Source organism: Molossus molossus, unplaced genomic scaffold (assembly GCF_014108415.1).
Source record: "Molossus molossus isolate mMolMol1 unplaced genomic scaffold, mMolMol1.p scaffold_m16_p_17, whole genome shotgun sequence".
NCBI classification, from domain to species: domain Eukaryota; kingdom Metazoa; phylum Chordata; class Mammalia; order Chiroptera; family Molossidae; genus Molossus; species Molossus molossus.
This window is the reverse complement of record NW_023425352.1, coordinates 12,178,150-12,195,732: the sequence shown is the minus strand read 5'-3', so window position 1 is coordinate 12,195,732 and position 17,583 is coordinate 12,178,150. Positions and strand designations below refer to the sequence as shown.

General features: G+C 38.5%; 1 protein-coding gene across 1 annotated transcript in view; it reads left to right on the top strand.

Moving 5' to 3' along the window:
- Positions 1-17,095, top strand: part of TRUB1 (TruB pseudouridine synthase family member 1) — a 32,331-nt gene extending 15,236 nt beyond the window's left edge. The window contains exons 4-8 of the mRNA XM_036265398.1: positions 3,139-3,220; positions 11,514-11,586; positions 12,787-12,926; positions 15,090-15,146; positions 16,083-17,095. Of these exons, the coding sequence (XP_036121291.1) occupies positions 3,139-3,220; positions 11,514-11,586; positions 12,787-12,926; positions 15,090-15,146; positions 16,083-16,342 (612 nt within the window). The 3' untranslated portion in view covers positions 16,343-17,095. The remainder of the gene's footprint in view (positions 1-3,138; positions 3,221-11,513; positions 11,587-12,786; positions 12,927-15,089; positions 15,147-16,082) is intronic.
- Positions 17,096-17,583: the final 488 nt, after the last annotated feature.

Below are 17,583 nucleotides of genomic sequence, written 5' to 3'. Positions count from 1 at the left end.
AGCTTTTCTAACCCACTTTCTCCAGAGGTTAGTCCATGTCTACCTCTTCTTTATACTCTGTTAATACTCACACATTTCATAAGTACTTTATTGAAAGTTTTGAAGGGTTTATACTTATGAACTATAAAATGACTTGTTTTTATTGAAGACATTCAAAGCCACATGTTTTTGGCTTGGTAGTGTGGTTTTTTTTAACTGCTGTTCTTCATTCTAAATAATAGACCTTTGTTTGTGAAACTTCGAATTATAAGCTTTCAAAATCAAACTTCAGACAAAGCAGTGCCTAGTTGAAATGGGAATAATTATGTACATTGTCTGTAATGTAAACATTTTCCTCTCTTCTGGAGAGTACAGAAGCGGATTTGCTTTAAAGTTGTCTAGGTGGGGTTCGGGGAACTTGAGGGTGAGAGAAGCAGAGAATAGAATAGTATGAGTATCTACGAGAAACCACAGATCCCACAGAGCGCACAGTTCAGTGGAAACTGAAAAATCCCACAGGACCCCCATTTGTTTTGTTGGAGTGAAACAATGTTGTAATGCATTCACTATAGAATTCAGTTTCCAGATATATATACATCATTGAGTGCAAACAACTCGAAACCCTGACTCTGTATAGAATGTAGGCCAGTGGAAAGTGCTGGAGACCCATAAGGTAAAATGGGAGGATTGTGTATTCACATCCCCATATCTTTTTTTCTTCTATCCCATAACTTCTTGGTGGTGAGGCTTTGTGTCAGCTGAAGGCATAACTGTCTGGGTGGATTTTTCTAAGTAGTTTGTGGATTATTGAACAGAATTGGAAGATAGTTATTGCTGGGTGCCAAGGCAAGAGAACGCTGGAGATCAGCGATTAACTGAGATCAGTTTACAAAGCACAGCTAGGGACTCCGGAGGCTTTTCTAGGAGTCTGTGGAAGTCAAAACTATTTTCATAGCTTTGCCGGTTTCACTTGTAATCTCATAAGTACTCAGCGGAGTTTTTTAGAGGTTACCTGATGAGCGCTGATCAGGGCTCTGCTGGCTAAAGGAATGTGTGTATGTGTAGGAGTGCTTGAACAGTTTTCAGCTTTAATTTCTAATGCAGTGAATGTTGACAGAATTCATATGAAAAAAAGTGGTGCCAGGGTTTCTCAATAACTTTCAGGTGTGGACAGGGTTCTGCAAGCACAGTGCTTGCGGACTGCGGGTTTAGGTATTATTTCCCCTACCAGGAGTCCAGCATGTAGCCAGATTCAGCATGACTGCAGAATGCAGAGTGATTTGAAACTTGGCAGGTACGATCGGAATGTCCAAAACTATGGGGAAATATGAAGAATTACACACATTGGAACTTCTCCAGCATGTAAATGAAACTTTTCCATCCAGTAAGAAACACAGTAGAACAACAATGCAAAATCCAAGGTAACGGAGTTTATAATTTGGGAGGATAAGGATCAACATACAAAATGTACTTGGAAAATAATGAACATCTGTGGGTACTCATGTGCCAAGCAGTATGGCATGAGAACTCCTTAAGATAGACCACCCAGAACAGATGTTGTCACCTATCATCACCATCGTACTGTTCCCCTTTGCAGGTTACCTTTATTGATGTTCTCCTGCTACACTGTAACCTTCCAGAGGCAGGGGACTCTTTAAAATATATTTTTGTATCTCTCAAAAGCTCATAGGGGAATGTTTTGTATAGTCATGGCCCTTAAAAAATATGATTGAATGAACATACTAGTAAATGAATAAATAGATTATGTGGGTTTCATATAGGCCTTCATTTTTTTTTTTTTTTTTTGGTAAGAACTTGTATTGAGCCCTACCCTTAGCTGTGCTGTGGGGTTAGGTGACTGGAGCTGCGATGGGTAACAGGGCAGCTTTGAAAGAGGTGAGAGCCTTAGAGAAGAGAGGGAGCTCAGTGCCAAGGAAGTGCCAGGTGCCAAGCCATAGGACACTCAGTCCAGGGACTAATGAGCATTGCATACTTGGAAAGGCTCCTGGTTAAAACCATTACATAGCAGAATAGCTCAAATATGAAGTCTACTTCCTGAATGTACTGTTTTTCTTATGCAACTAGACAGACTACTAAGACAAAACTCAGAGAGAGCATTGTGTTGCTTTACTGTTCCTCAGGGAAACTCACTGTGACCAGCTGAGTCACTCTAACCACTGATACTATGAATCACTTTACCTTTTTCTTTTTCTTAGTATAGTAACAATGATAGTATTGTTTTGTATTGCTTACCAGAGCCAGGTACTGTTGTTCTAAACTCTGCTTCTTTTCAGGAGGCACTGTTAGTATCCCCGTTTTAAGATGAAGGAAGCAAGGTTCCCACAGGAAAGACTAACGTAACCTACTTTACCAGTTGGGGTGGCGTGAGGATTCAGACCTTTGAGTCTGTGCCCTTTGCCCTCACTCTGCTTCCTCGAGGCTGATGCTTCCAAAACAGAAGCAGAAGCGGGCTGTTCCACCTGATGAGACTGCAAGACTAAGTTTTGTCAATACTAATACAGATTTTAAATAGTTAGCCTGGCCTATTGGCTCAGTGGTTGAGCATCAGCCCATGCACCAAGAGGTCACTGGTTCAATTCCCGGTCAAGGCACACGCCCGGTTCTTAGAAGTTACTTTGTTCCCTTCAGAGAGCTACATAATTAGCTTTTCTTTAAATGCGTAATCAAGTTACAAAGATTAGTCTTAGTATTTCATATAAGAGGTAGTAAATAGATTTATTTTAAAATTAACTTTAGCCCTGGCTGGTTTGGTTCAGTGGTTAGAGCGTGAGCCCAAGAACCAATGAGTCACGGGTTTGATTCTGGTCAAGGGCACGTACCTCGGTTGCAATTTGTCCCTGACCCTGGTTGGGGTTGTGCGGGAGGCAGCCAGTCAATGTGTCTCTCTCACATCAATGTTTCTCTCTCTCTCCCTCCCTCTCTCTCTTCCCCCCTCTATCTGAAGATAAAGGGGAAACAAAATCCTCAGGTGAGGATTAAAAAATAAATAAAAATAGAATTAACTTTAATTGTGTGGTAAAATTGTTGAATCTTGTGATGGCCGTGTGGTGTTAGTAAAATTCTGTATGGCTTTCAGGACACACATGATAGATTTTCCTGACCTACAGCCTGAGTCTCCCCTTCTTTCTCTTCCTCTAGAGGTACGTCGCCGTGGGAGAGCTGGGGAGGGCCACAGACACGCTGGATTCCACCGGGAAAGTGACAGAAGAAAAGCCTTACGGTGTGAAGTTCATCTGAGTACTCTTTACAGCGCCTAGAGCATCTCTGAGCGCAGACTCTCCAACCTGACGTCGCCAGTGCCTTCCGCTTTCAGTACATTGTTTTCGATGGCAAATGGTTTATCACATTTTATCTAGTATGAGTTTGCGAATAGAGATTTATTATAATTACCTCCTTTTCTCTAGTCAGTTTTTATAATTTTCAGAATTCTTCCAAAATAATTTCCTTTCCAGAAACCATTTATTGCTGGGATTTAGGACATTTTCCCTGGTAAATGAGAAACAGCGCAGAGAGACTGTCTTGTTAGTCTGCCTGTGTCTTGCAGTTGTTTGTTTGCTTTACAGTTACTGCTTAGCCGTCGAGACAAATGCACCGTGTTTAGTACCGTGACACTAATGTCTCTTGGCTTTTGGAGAACAGAAAAAGATGCGACAGAGGGAAAGCCGTTTCTCTGGAAGTGAAGCAGAACTCGCTGGGGCCCACCTTAATGTTTCTACTACTCCTTTTTCTCTTCTTACTACTTTAAGAAAGGATAGATTAGTGAAATGTTTCCTAGCAACTCTCCCAGTGCTCATGCTATTTATAATGCAGCAGTTTTGTGCAGTCGGTTCACCTACATTATTAGGTTATCAATTGTGAGTTATATGTAGGCTTCTGGGTTGGTTTTTTTCTGCCTGTGTTTAGTGTTATCATTTCTTAACTTAGCCAGAGGCCATCCCGCATCTGGCTTCCCTGGGATTTCGTGCTGAGCATCCTCATCTTATACTTCATGTTGTCCCAGTACTGAGACCAACCTTTTCCTCGTTCACAGTGGCTTCACTTGACCTGTTGATGTTTATTTATATGTAGTTTAGTACCTTACTTGATTAGTCAAACAACCTACTCAAAAGAGAAACCAGTGATTTACTTTGAGCCATCTTAGAAATAAATGTTGAACTATTCTTGATGTTTTTCATTAGGAAATGCTAGCAGACCCTCACTTAATGGAAACCCAGCCCTAATCCTCAACCAGATAGTTTTTAAGAATAAAGAGGTTCAGGACACCAGGAGGCCATAAGATTTCCAAAGTGTACTCAAGTGTGTGTCATACATGTATAATTAGAAGAACGGTGAAGAAGCGAGTGGGTGAGACTCGTTGATTGGATGGGGTAGTGAGGGAGAGGAAGTGTCAACCATGACCTCGGGGTTTTAAAACTGGTTACGCGATGGTGCAGTTCATTGAGCGGGGGTTCCAGAAGAGGCCCGGGGTGATGAAAACACTTAAACATACCCTTCCTTCCTGCCCTTCATATTTTGGTATTTAAAAAACTACTCTGTATTATATAATTTGTAGCCTTATTTATTTATCTTAAAGAACATGTAATTTGATAACATCATCTCATTAAAATGTTGGAATAAGTCATGGAGAAACTAACATTCTTTAGGCCCTAAGAGGAGCTCCCTGCATTTTATGGAATAGTAGTTGTAGTCCCAGAAAGGGAGAGGTCAAAGAATTTTGCTGATTGACATGATTTTTCTGTGCGATTTCAGTAGATGCTTGATATTTGCTAAAGCTGCTGTAGCAGGTAACAAAGGGAAGATAAGAATAACACCTCGCCGGTGTCCTTCAGGACCTCTGTCTCGTGGAGAGCCAGAGCCTCGGTTCTCAAGCCCCTGAGACCTGATGCTGAGACCTTAGCCAGCACTTTGTAATGCCTTCTTACTGTCCTGAGAGAAATTCAAGGTACTCTAACCTACCTGCACGTTAAAAAAAAAAAAATCCAAGTTACACAATAAATGGAATATAAAGAATAAGTAAAGGTGATTTATAATAAAAATGGCACATCGATATGTAAGTGCACAGATATCACTACACTGAAAGTCTTAGTGACGTAGATGTTTACACTTACGCATATACCACTGTGAACGTCACAAGCACAAGTGCAAAGTGATAAGGCTGTGCTGTATGACTCAGAACTGGAAAATTCAGTATGTGAAAACAGTATGGAAAACACTGTGTTTTAAAATAGAAACTGGAGTTAGGTTCCTGCCCCAGGTGATTATAAACAGGCTTCGCACCTACGCAGACATCTGGCAGACATCCAGAAAGCATGTCGTGTGCGGGACAGTTCACTGTGCCACACCATCCTGCAAATTGCAGGAAATCTAGCGTCCCCTGTGAGGTCATGTGACAATAAAAAGTGCTGTTCTTCATTGGCCTGTTGGGAGCAGCTGGCAAAGGGGTAAAGGAACGAAGGCAGCGCAGTGAATGGCAGACTCTTCGGTCGTTTTTGCTCTGTGTAGGCAAATGCCATTTTTAGCCATCGTTTTAGATTGCTCCACGGTAGCTCCGAGGAGGGAGAAAATGAGTCCCTGGCTGAGCCGACTCAAAGTTCAAACCATAATAACTGAGCCCCTTTCCTTTATTCTCTTTCATCACACCTTCTGTTATGCCTAAGTAGTGTTTTTCACCATTTATAAATACATATTTGCGTGTCAATCCCTGAGCGGTGGGGCTGAGACCATGTCTCTTTTGGTCCTCACTGTGGCTTGGTTTCCAGAACAGTGTGTGACATACAGAGCACAACGTTTAGTCTAGGAATACATAGGACAGGCAGACAAGGAAGGTGACTGCCAGTTAAGTCCCCGGAGAGGCAGAGCATCTTCCTACCTTCTGCTGCACTTTCTCATCCACATCTATTAAGTATCAAGATACCGAGTCTCAGGTACCATTGCCAGTGTCTTTCAGGACATGCCTTCATTGTGCTCATCATTTGGCCACTGAGCTCAGGGCACTAGGACCATGGCTTCCCAGGCTGCCTAAGAGGTGGGCCAAGCTTCTGAGAAGGCCTTACTGCTCCTGAAATGGCAATAGCTTTTCCTGTCTCTCTTGTGACCTTTTTAATGGGAGGCAAGAAATGTAAAAGGAAAGTTGTCTCTTATGCTAACCCTCTGTTTTAAACACCCCGCCTCTTAGTCCCAAGATAGGGTATTACCAAGGTCTTCTCAAGTGGATGGTGCTAATCTTAATGGGAGTGGCTCCCCCTGGACTCTGGTTGGCTGCCCACACTTCCTGGTGCAAGCAGAAGAGTTGGATTGGGTCTCAAACTGGGGTTTCAGCAAACAGGGAACACTAGGCTCATGTGTAGCCGGGTATCAGTGATCTGTGGTGTCTTTTGTTTGTGTTTAAATCTTTTTATTGTAAAGTATTACACAAGTAAAAGTGAAGAAAACATAAGCCTGCAGCTCATTGAACTGTCACAAAGCAAATAGCCATGCAGCTACTGTCTGGTCAAGAAATAGCAGGTTCCTAGCACCCCTATGCCCCGGTCCAGTCACGGCTCCAGAGGTGACGACTCTAACGTCCCACACTGTGGTGGCAGTTCTAAAACAACAGCAAGTTTAGCCTGTTTGTGAACTTGATATAAATGGAATTAAACAATATGTATTCATGTCTGAATTCTCCCACAGACATGATTCATCTGTTCATCTATTGCATTTATCTATTTTGTTATATGTATCAGTATTTTGGCCTTTATTTTTATTGCTGTGTATTATGCCACTGTGTGAATGTACCCCGCTGTGAAAAAAAAAAAAATATATATATATATATGATGTGTGTGTACATATATAGACACACACATTCTTCTGTTGATAGACTTTTGGGTTGGCTCCAGTTTGTGGCTTTATGAGTAAAGCTACAATGTGTATTTTGTGTGTCTTTTGGTGGATACATGACTCATTTCTCTTGGATATAGTGTACCCAAGTGCAATTGCTGGATCATAGCATAAGTATATATTTTACTGCACTAGAAATGAGCAGTTTTTAAAGTATCTGTACAACATTTCTTCTTGTTTGCATTTCCACCAGCAATAAATAAGTGTTCCACTTGTTTCACATCCTTGGCCATTATGGTAAATGCACAGTGGTATTTCACTGTGGCTTTAATTTGATTGCTAATGAAATCCAGCACTTTATTACATTTTATTTATTTAATTTTTTTGTGCCTGGTCCAGGTCTCTTGCTCATTTTGGGGGTTTTAATGTTTTTTTCTTTCCCTATTGTATCACCCACCCCCCAAAAAACTGACTTATAAGATCTTTATCTACTCTGGATACGTGCTCTTCTTTTGGCTCTGTGTTGAGGATATTTCCCCCTGTTCTGTGGCTAATCTTTTACCTATCTTAACTGTGTCTTTGGAAAACAGAAGTTCTCAGTTTTAATTGAGTCTAATTTATCAAGTCCTGGGTCACAAATCAAGCACCATATGGGCAGGGGTTTGTTTGTCTATCCTGTGCTAATGCCAAACTATTTTAATTGCTGTAGTTTTAGAATAAGTCTTGATATCTGAAAGAGCAAGGCTTCCTACATTATTTCTACAGATTCTTTTCTATAGATTTTATCAAAGTAAGGATGTTGCCCTCTATACCTAACTTACTGCTGCTGTTGTTTTTCAATCATGAGAAGATACTGAATTTTATCAAATCTTTATTCCATATCTATTGATTTTTCTCCTTATTCAAATATTAAACTAACTTTACATTTCTGGAGTAAACCCAAATTGATTATGATATGTTATCCTTTATATAAATTGTTGTATTTAGTTTGCTAATATTTAGTTAGAATTTTTGCATCTTTGTGAGTGAGATTACGCTGTATTTTTTCTTTCTCTTAATGTTCTTGATTGGTTTTAATATCAAGGTCATGCTGACCTTTTAACGTGGGTTGGGAAATATTCTGTTTTTTCTGTTCTCTGGAAGAATTTATGTCAGATGGGCTTTATTTTTCTAATGTTTGGTAGAATTTACTTGTAGACATTTGGGGTTTTCTTTGTTAGGAAGATTTTTAATCATGGGTTGGATTTTTTTACTATAGAACTTAATTTTTTTTTTTTTTATATCATGTCATTCTAGATCATTTTTCCCCTAGGAATTTGTTCATTTTATCTAATTTTCAAATTTACTGGTATAAAGTTGTTTATAATATTTTTTCATGACTTTTCATTTAGAAATAATATCAAATTTAGAGAAAAGTTGCAAAAATACAGCCATATTTTTATAGTTTTTAGTATATAGATCTTTCACTTCTTTTGATACTTACAATAGAATTATTTTAATGCTATCATAATGGGATTTTTAAATTTTTATATTTCTGATGCAAGACTTTAGAAATGGAGTTGATTTTTGTATATTGGTCTTTTGTCTTTCAGTCTTTCTAAACTCACTTATTAATTCTAGTTGCTTTTGTGTAGATTTCTTGTAGGGTGGGTGTAGAGTAGACTGTGCTCCGGGTCCAGATTAGCCCTACTCCTGAGATAGGGCTTTCCTAGGGTCTCTGTTGAATGCCTTGGGTATTCACCAGAGTTTCTACATTCTGCATGGTTGGAATTCAGACATCTTTCAGCCTTGTGGAAGCTTTGGTGGAGTTCTTTGGGTAATTTTATAGCAGCCTACTGGATATATGTGCAGCTTGGAATTCAGCCAAGTCTCAGCTGGAGCCCTATAGACATCTGTGTAGTCTCCAGTTCCAGCTGCTGCTGCTTCCCGCAGCCTGGTTCTGCTTGGTGGGATCACAGTGCTTTGTTTGGGAGTCCCCTCCCCGCACAGTTCAGAAAGCTCCTCCAAGCAGAAGCAAGTGATGGCGGGCCTTGCCTTGTTTCTTTCCCTCTCTCAGGGACACACAGATTGCTGCCTGTAGTTTAATGCTGAAAACAGTTGTTTATTCTGTTTTTCCCAGTTTAACAGCTGCTCATGGTGGCAGGGCTTGTCCAATAACAGTAAACTCTATTGTGGTCGTATTGTTTTTAACTCCATCATATTGTTTGTACTTCGTAGTTCAGTTAAGCACCAATTATCATGTTGTAAGTTCACTGGAAGAGGCAATACATTTTAAGCAAATAATAATGTATAGCATGATCTCGTATGAATTAATTTTATGAGAATGAGTTTTAAAAATTAATTTTAAATGAATACTGTCACATTGATTGACTCGTTTGCTAAGCAAATAATAATTACCCACATCCTACAGCACTTGTATCATACCCATCGCTTTTGCCAGATGTACTTCTTTGGGGCTAGTTATTGGATATACTTGCTTTGGAGATTTTATTCTCTCTTCCTTTTTGAATCCTATGGAGATAGTCTTCCTTCTTATATCATAGGGACAAGCATTATTATTTGGATTGAGCTGACATCATGTTTTAGATACAACCATCATGTTTACTACATATTCATATAGTAGTGAATATAATTTTTATTTATAATATTTATTACATTCACTTTTACTCTAAAATATTATATTCACTTTTATTGTAAAATAACTCTGCATAGGCTTTCTGTCTGATGATTCAAACATTAGCTGAATGATTGGCCTAGGTCACTTTTAATGCCCTTTCGACCTTGAGATCTATTATTCCACAGCAAATAAAAATCCAGCTAGACTGTCTTGAGTGCCACTACAACTGGGTACGTTACATGAGAAGAAAAGCTGGCTTTGCCTTTAAAGAGTTTAGAATTTCATTGTTGCGATACCTGTGTGTGTGTATATATACACGTATATCACAGTTAAAAATCGAGTATGATTAATTGCAGAATGAGCAACACAACCCATCAATGCCTGGGATGTTAAGTCAGAGAAAGAGACACCCGAGCAGAAGTAGAATAAGAAAGAGTACATCTTGTCATCTTGTGTGGGGTAGTATCAGTGAAAGAGCCATCAAAGCAGGACAAAGGAGGACACATTCGCAGGAATGTCAGTTAAGAGACCAGCCTAGCCGTAGAAAGCTCTTTGGTCTTATTTTAAAGATGTGTTGCCAAGTTATGAACTATTGCAATTTTATCAACAATGGCATTTCTTTCAGCTATTACCAGCATGGTGTCTAGATTGGAAGTTTTGCAAAACTAAGGTGCCACCAGTAATTATGTTTCATTGTTGCTGTAGAGTAAAATATTCATGGAAAATGCCTCATCTGTCTCATGAACTACATCTGTTTGAAAACCAGGACAAATTGAATAGCCTTCTGAGATCTGCCTTTTTGGAGCAGCTCGGTGTTGGAGAAATTCTTTTCAGTTCGGTAGCTCTTCTCTGTTTGAGTCTATAGTTGATTCTGGTCTTTTGTTCCTTTTTAGCTTATAAGGATCAAGGTCACAGTGATGTTAAGACTGTCTTGCTGTGTTGGCATTGAATCTGGATACAGTATTCCTTGCTGTCTTTTAATTTTTATTTTGACGATAGAACAGTAATTCAAAGCACATTTTTTTTGGTTAATATTATTCAAATAAACCCAAATATAACATGTAAATATCAGGAAAAAAGTTTAAATAAATTTCCTACAAAGCAAAAAAGAAGCACTGTAATTTCTTTCCATTAACTATGACCTAAGTTATAAAATATTTCTATAATTTAGTTATTGAATATGAAACATGTATAGTCATTTTAAGAATGAAAATCCCAAATAGTGGATTTCAGTGTGCTATAATTTTCAGTTGCAGAACTGTACATTAATAGTGTATCATTCTGTTTGAAGATATCAAATAAGCTGAAAATGTGACTAAGTGATATATTGAAAGCTTTATGTCTTCCTTCAAATTTTCTAAAATCATTGTTTAAAAATCGCACAGTAATCACGCTAAAATCCTTGCTCTGTAAATTCTCTTTTTGCTCTGGCTTATTTTTGAGGCAAAAGTCAGACTCCTGATTGAGAGTGCTCATTTAAAAGAACAGAAAACAGTGAAGGGAGGAAAAGAAACTGATAAATACAACTTTGCTTGGGGTCAAAGTTGAATGTGAGTGTGTAACATCTATATCACTCCACAGAACCGTTTTGAAACCTATTCAGTAAAAATTTTAAATGTTTAATACTTGATAGACTTTAATTCTGCATTAAATTATCTATAATATCTGATTCCTGGATAAACTTAGAAAATAACGGGGTTTTTTTCTGCTTTCTCATCATCTCATTTGTGATCACTGTAGGACCATCTCGATAGCTAATGCAGCATTTCTAAGGTCTGCTAAAGGCCATAAGAACCAACTAACTCCATTGAGATGATGGAATCATTTTTGTTGGAGAAGAAATGGGAGCAAAGGAAATTTGGTCTTAATGTTAGGCAATATAAGACTTTCTCTCTTTCTCTCATGAATGTATATTATATTCATCTTAACAAGATAGAATTTGGCCAATAATATATACACTATGGCATATGCTTTTGTCAGAAAAATGCGTAATGACTTTTCAGAGCTTTTGGTGCTGTGCAAATAACACATGTACTTCCGTGGTTGTTTTAATGTCACTTTTGTTGTTTATTTTTGGCAGATAAAATAACACAAGAAGATCTTGAAGGCATTTTACAGAAATTCACTGGGAACATAATGCAGGTACCTCCCCTGTAAGTTCAATTATTGAATTTGAGTACATGTTTAGTTTTATTTGCCAATGGTTAACATCACTTGAATGAAAAACATTGACTTCTTTTTATGTATGGTGAGGCACGTTTTAAATTCGATATAGCAAATGATCAAGACGAGCCTGACTTGGACACCAAGAGAGGTGGCGTGGTGCCCTCTATCCCTGGATACTGCCACACCTTGATGTCTTTGCTCTTGGTGTTTATCCGTTTTTCTGATTCCGTCTGCAGACACCAGGGCAGTTGTGGGACATAGAGAGGTCGTTTTCCCCAGAATCGCTGTGAAGAGGCCAGTCCAGTTGGGATAGGTGTCTGAGTTGTGAGGGTCCTCAGGTCTTGGACCATCCCCAGGATCTTATGCTTCATAATTCTCGGCAGAAGAGTTATAAGTTATGAAAAGCATAAGAATATTGATTTAACACTTAACCATAATTTTCGTGCACAATACCATTTCAAATCACTTGTTACATTTTAGATGGCTCAGTGGCTAGATGTTGTGTCAGGATACATTATTGATAATCCTTTAGAATTTAGTGGTAATTTTGTATTTTAAAATATGGTTTTTTGAATATTGAAGTAACTATGGGCAAGTGTTTCTTCATAATTTTGCCTCAAATGTAAAGATTTGCAAATTTTAGTAGGAGATGAATAAACATAATTTTGGATCATTATTGTTAAAATAAATTAAACATATTTATAAGAACTGTTTTAGAATTTTCTTCTCTGTGATTTTTCCAAGGATTTTGTGGTCTAATAAAATTTTATTACACAAAGTTAAGATCTGTTAAGTAGATTACTTGCTTATTTGCTTTTCAGAAACATTTTGGTAACTTTTATGTAGTAATGAATTTATTGGAATGGAAAATGTTTCAAGGAAATATAGCTGAGATCCCCGTGACCAGAGGCCTTGTGCCCTTAACTCAGAATGAGGTCCAGTGAAGACGTGACTTAACCGTCCCCAGGAAGATGGTTAGAGAATAAAATTGACGAGATTGCTTATTGGGCACCAGATCGAGCCCTACCTGTCTCAGAGATATTTAGGAACTCTGTTCCTGACTCCATTATGGAGTAGATGAAAACAAATCTCTAGTCCCTTTTTTTCAGAAGGATTTTCCATTTAAAGGACTGCTAGTCGGCATTGTCGTTCTCCATTCTTCTCTCCCTCCCTCTCTCATCTTGAAGCTATTCTGCATTAAAGAAAGATGGACAGAGGCTTTCCACGCTGATGAAGAGAGGGGAAGCAGTAGAGGCAAAACCCGCCAGGCCCGTCACTGTGTACAGCCTCTCCCTTCAGAAATTCCAGCCGCCGTTTTTCACGTTGGGTGAGATGGAGAAATTCGAAATCGTTTATGTTTGCATGTACTGTTATTTTCTATTCAGCTACTTTTGAGTGATTTTAATGGATTCTGAGGATATTGGAGAGTTTTAAAATTCAAATTTCAGGAAGGGTAGGCTTTGTTAATACCGTTTTGATAACACAGTTAATGAGAATACCTACAGCTGGAAGGCCAGAAATGCCTTTATAAATAGGCTGAATTTTTAAAATATATTGTATGATATTATCTTTCTGTAAAGTTGTAAGTAACATACCTTAGATCTCTACAGGGAAGAGTAGGGAAGGAGTATGCCTTTTCAGAATTTTATATTTTATAATTTATTGTCTTAGAGATACTGTTCCCTCATCAATATCTGATAGTTTACCTTCAGTTTTAAAATTCATGCTAATTTGTCCTTTTTAAACAAAGAACTTTTAGGTTTAGGACAAGAAATCTAGGAGTGTTGCAATTTTCCCCACCTTCTTAACAAAGTCATTGTCAAAGGTCATGAAAATATGGAAATAATGCACAAGGCAAAAATGTATTCTTGGACATGGGGTACATTTTAATTCAGGTTATCACTTTGAATTTATATAATAAAGTTAAAAACCAGAACATTTGTTTTGATTGTTTGGAAATTGTATGATCTCCTAGTTGCAAAAAAGTAGTAGCTGAAGCCCTAAACATATACAAGCTAGAGTTCTTCTAATTCTTAGGCTTCCTTGAATTGATCCTATCCTTCGTTTCATGGTGCATTCTAAATAGGATTCCTCTAATTTTCCCAAACCTTTTCCCTAAACATTGTGCTTTGGCATATTATCTAATGTATATTAAGTTCCGGTAGAGTGTGGTTTTTGTACAATTGAAAAAAGAAGTTACTCCTTTCTTCAGTTACCTGGTTCTAAATGTTTGACAAATAATGAGGAAAAACACACTAAAAGATATTTTGTTCCATTTCATGAAAATGCAGCACTGGGTTGGCACAGTAGATATTATCTATGAAAGTGAGAAAACCTCGAGCATTTAAGCTGTAAATATTTTATTCTGTTCACTGGAGGTTGTGATAGGCCAACAGAGTTGACTTTTCGCCAAAGTCAAATATAGTGCAAGAATGTTAGCACACCCACATTTGATCCTAGTGCTCATTTTTTTGTCAATCCTCACCCGAGGATACTTTTCCATTGATTTTTAGATAAAATGGAAAGGACGGAGGGAGAGAGAGAGAGAGAAACATCGATGTGAGAGAGAGACATGGATTGGTTGCCTCCCACAGGACCCCAACCAGGGCTGGGGATCGAACCTGCAACCCAGGTACGTGCCCTTGACTAGGAATTGAACCCACAACCTCTCAGTTCACAGATGGACACTCTAACCACGGAGCCAAACCCGTCAGGGCCTACTTTCTAAAAATTTTTTATCCTATTTGTAGGATACGACTAGAAACCACTGGAATGTAGTCCTTTTGTGTGGAAAGTTATCATGTTTTGTGGAGGAATAAAGATAATTCAGAACCCTGCTCTTAAGCAATAAACTTGTGTTATACTGTGTTAAGGAGATGTTTAAATATGCATTTAGTTTGGGGACATTGTGTAATTTTAGTTATTTTGTGATTTCTTTAGGAATATTTCCAAGGAAACATTTAAGTGTTCTGAGCTCTCCATGTAGTGTATTACCCTAAACATAATTCCTGTCCCTGAAAAGGATATTTTTTGTTTGTTGTATTTGTTGAGTGTACAAATCTGAAAATATTTTTAAAATTTGCAGTTCATGACAGCAAAGCCGAGATATCTAACCATTTCAAACCTAGTAAATGAACAAGGCATAGAAATCTGAAAATATTTTTTTGAATCTTCAGCTCATGATCACAAAGATGAGATTTCTATTTAAAACCTATTAAATGAACAAGGCTAAAGTATTAAAGTGGTATGATTTGCCAGTTAATTTAAAACGTGTTCATGAGTTTCTGTGGTTTGCTTTCTCCACACTCTGACTTTTCAATCTCACAAACACATACCCTGCAGGATGAATAATTTATGTTTTAGTGCATAAATATTTTATCACTCGATTGTTTGCATAGTGCATTTTTACATTTGTTTAGAGGCATCATTTCTATGTAAAGTGGATTTCATAGGAGGTTAGCAATTTACCCTGTTACTGTTAACGTTCCAGATGTTGAATGTGGAGGAGGTTTCTATATCAGAAGCTTGGTCAGTGACATTGGCAAAGGTAAGCATGAAGATGGATTGTGAATGATCATTTAGAGAGCCGTGCCCCTTTCTGATGAGAAGGGGGCTTTCTGTGTGTCATCGCTGAGTGCTGGCCGTGTACACTCCTGCAGCCTCAGAGCATTAGAGGCTACGGCAGACCGGGACCAGCACCAGCCGCTGCAGAGAGACGCTGTAACGGGAGGACAGAGAGGAGCAGAAAATGAAGATGGGAGTAAGGAATGGAAGGACCAGTGTTTTTCCAAGCCCAAAATATTTGAACCCAGAGTAGGGATAAGGAAAAAAAAAAAGATTTATCCTTCCAAAAGGTATTTTCATTGGTACAGGTCAAATTTTAAAAAAACTGGAAGCCATCGTCTTACAGAGGGCCAGGAAGTCGCATTGTGGCTCCAGTATTTGCCGGCCACTGTGACCCTGGACAGCTCATATTCCCTCCTCTGCCTCTGGAGTGAGAGTAATAGTTACCGCGTGGGTTCAGTGGGAAAGGTGTGTGTAAGTTTCTTGTAGACTCTGAAGCAGTAAGGTGATTTATTAAATAATGTTTTGCTATTTAATAATTTCTTTTTTAAAAAATGTGTTTTTATTGAGTTTTTAAAGAGAGAGGAAGGGAGAAAGAGAGAGAGAAACATCGATGTGAGAGAGAAACATCAGTCGGCTGCCTCCTGCACGCCCCCTACTGGGGATCAAGCCTGCAGCCTGGGCACAAGCCCTGACCGGGAATCACCCAGGACCTCCCAGTCCCTGGGACCAAGCTCAATCCACTGAGCCGCACCGACCGGGCTAATCATTTCTTAATCTCAAGGTTCTTGGTTCTTATGTTGGATTATTTCACACTTGGAGTGATTTGAATGGAGTTCTCCTCTCATTTGAAAGTGTAGACTGTAACGTACAGACTCATTTCTCTTGTGGATTTTCTTTTCACCTGTTGTTGCCCTAGCGCTCTCGTCCTGTGCCAACGTTCTAGAACTGACCCGCACCAAGCAGGGCCCGTTCACGCTGGAAGAGCACGCCCTTCCTGAAGACAAGTGGACCATCGATGACATTGCACAGTCTCTGGAGCATTGCTCGTGTCTTCTCCCAGCAGAGTTGGCACTTAAAAAACCAAAACCCGAGGAGTCTCATGAACAGGTTTTGAGCTGTGAATACATAACTCTCGATGAGGTGAAGAGAGAAGATGATGTAATTAAGACATGTTAACATTGGCATGGGTCCTCATTCCTTGGTTGACATTTGAATCCTGTGTACACAATGACAAGCTACGTGCAAAGAACAAACTATTCCTATTTTTTTTCTTTGGCATGAAGAAAATGTCCATCATTTACAGTTTCTATGGTGCACAGTTTATCTGCTACACATTACAAGCAGCCTTGCAGTTGTTCGGTTCTTTGCTGTACTCTGAAATGTTCTAGGATATTATTATGTTGTTGGATTGAATTCGGGAAAATCAGCTTTCTGATTTTAATCTTGCTTCAAAGTCGTTTCCTGTGAAAAAGCTGAACACATTTGCTAATCAAAGAAAAAAGACGTAGGAGCTACATGTTTCTTTGGTGGCAAAAGTTAATGTAAATTCCTGTTACTTTGACTTTATTTTGGCTCTCTGGTGGCTCTATTGTATTGAAATTCTTTAACTGTGTTTGAAAGGCCACTATTTAACTCTTGTTTATGTTTTGGAGAGTTTGCAATTAATAAGAACATTTTTTGGGGGGGTTGCATTTATTTGGTAATAGCTGTGTTTGCTTAGATCTTGGACACTAATGAACTTTTACAATACATATTTGTAATTAAACCTAATTATTGCTGCTCCCACTAAAGGGCTGTAAATCAAGACTAAAGGTTTAAATTCATCTCTACTCTGCCATTAGTTCCAAGGACAGCCCAGTGGCTTATATTTTGGCAGCTATGAGATCTTTTCCCGATATTTTCAACACAGCTGACCACCCTGTACAAGTTACCAAATAACAGTTTTTAAAAAGTAAGCTAAAGAATGTATCTTCAATAAAAAATGTTTTTATTCTCTAGTATTTATTTATACCTTTTTAAGGACACTGTTTTTTTAGTTTGCTTTCAAAGGATATTTATAGACTTTGAGATAGTCCCCCTATATTTCCAGCTAATCTCTTCTGCTCTACATATTTAAAAAGTGATTCGCAAACATTTTCATTCAAACAACCTACTGAAAATGTTCTCTCCCTTGTTATCATAATTTTGAGAGCACAGTCACATTGCAAAACAGCACATTCCCTCTGTAATGAGTGCTTCACGTGCTTGTCATGGGAAAGCAACCTGTTATGCAGCCAGTCTCCAGAAATGTAAGTCCGGTGTCACTTATTCGATGCCTAAAGATAGTTTCAAAAGGAGGAATCAGCATTTTCATAACACAGGGAGTTTTTATTTTTATAAGATTGCATTTCTTTTAAGGTGGTCGCCTACTTGCAACC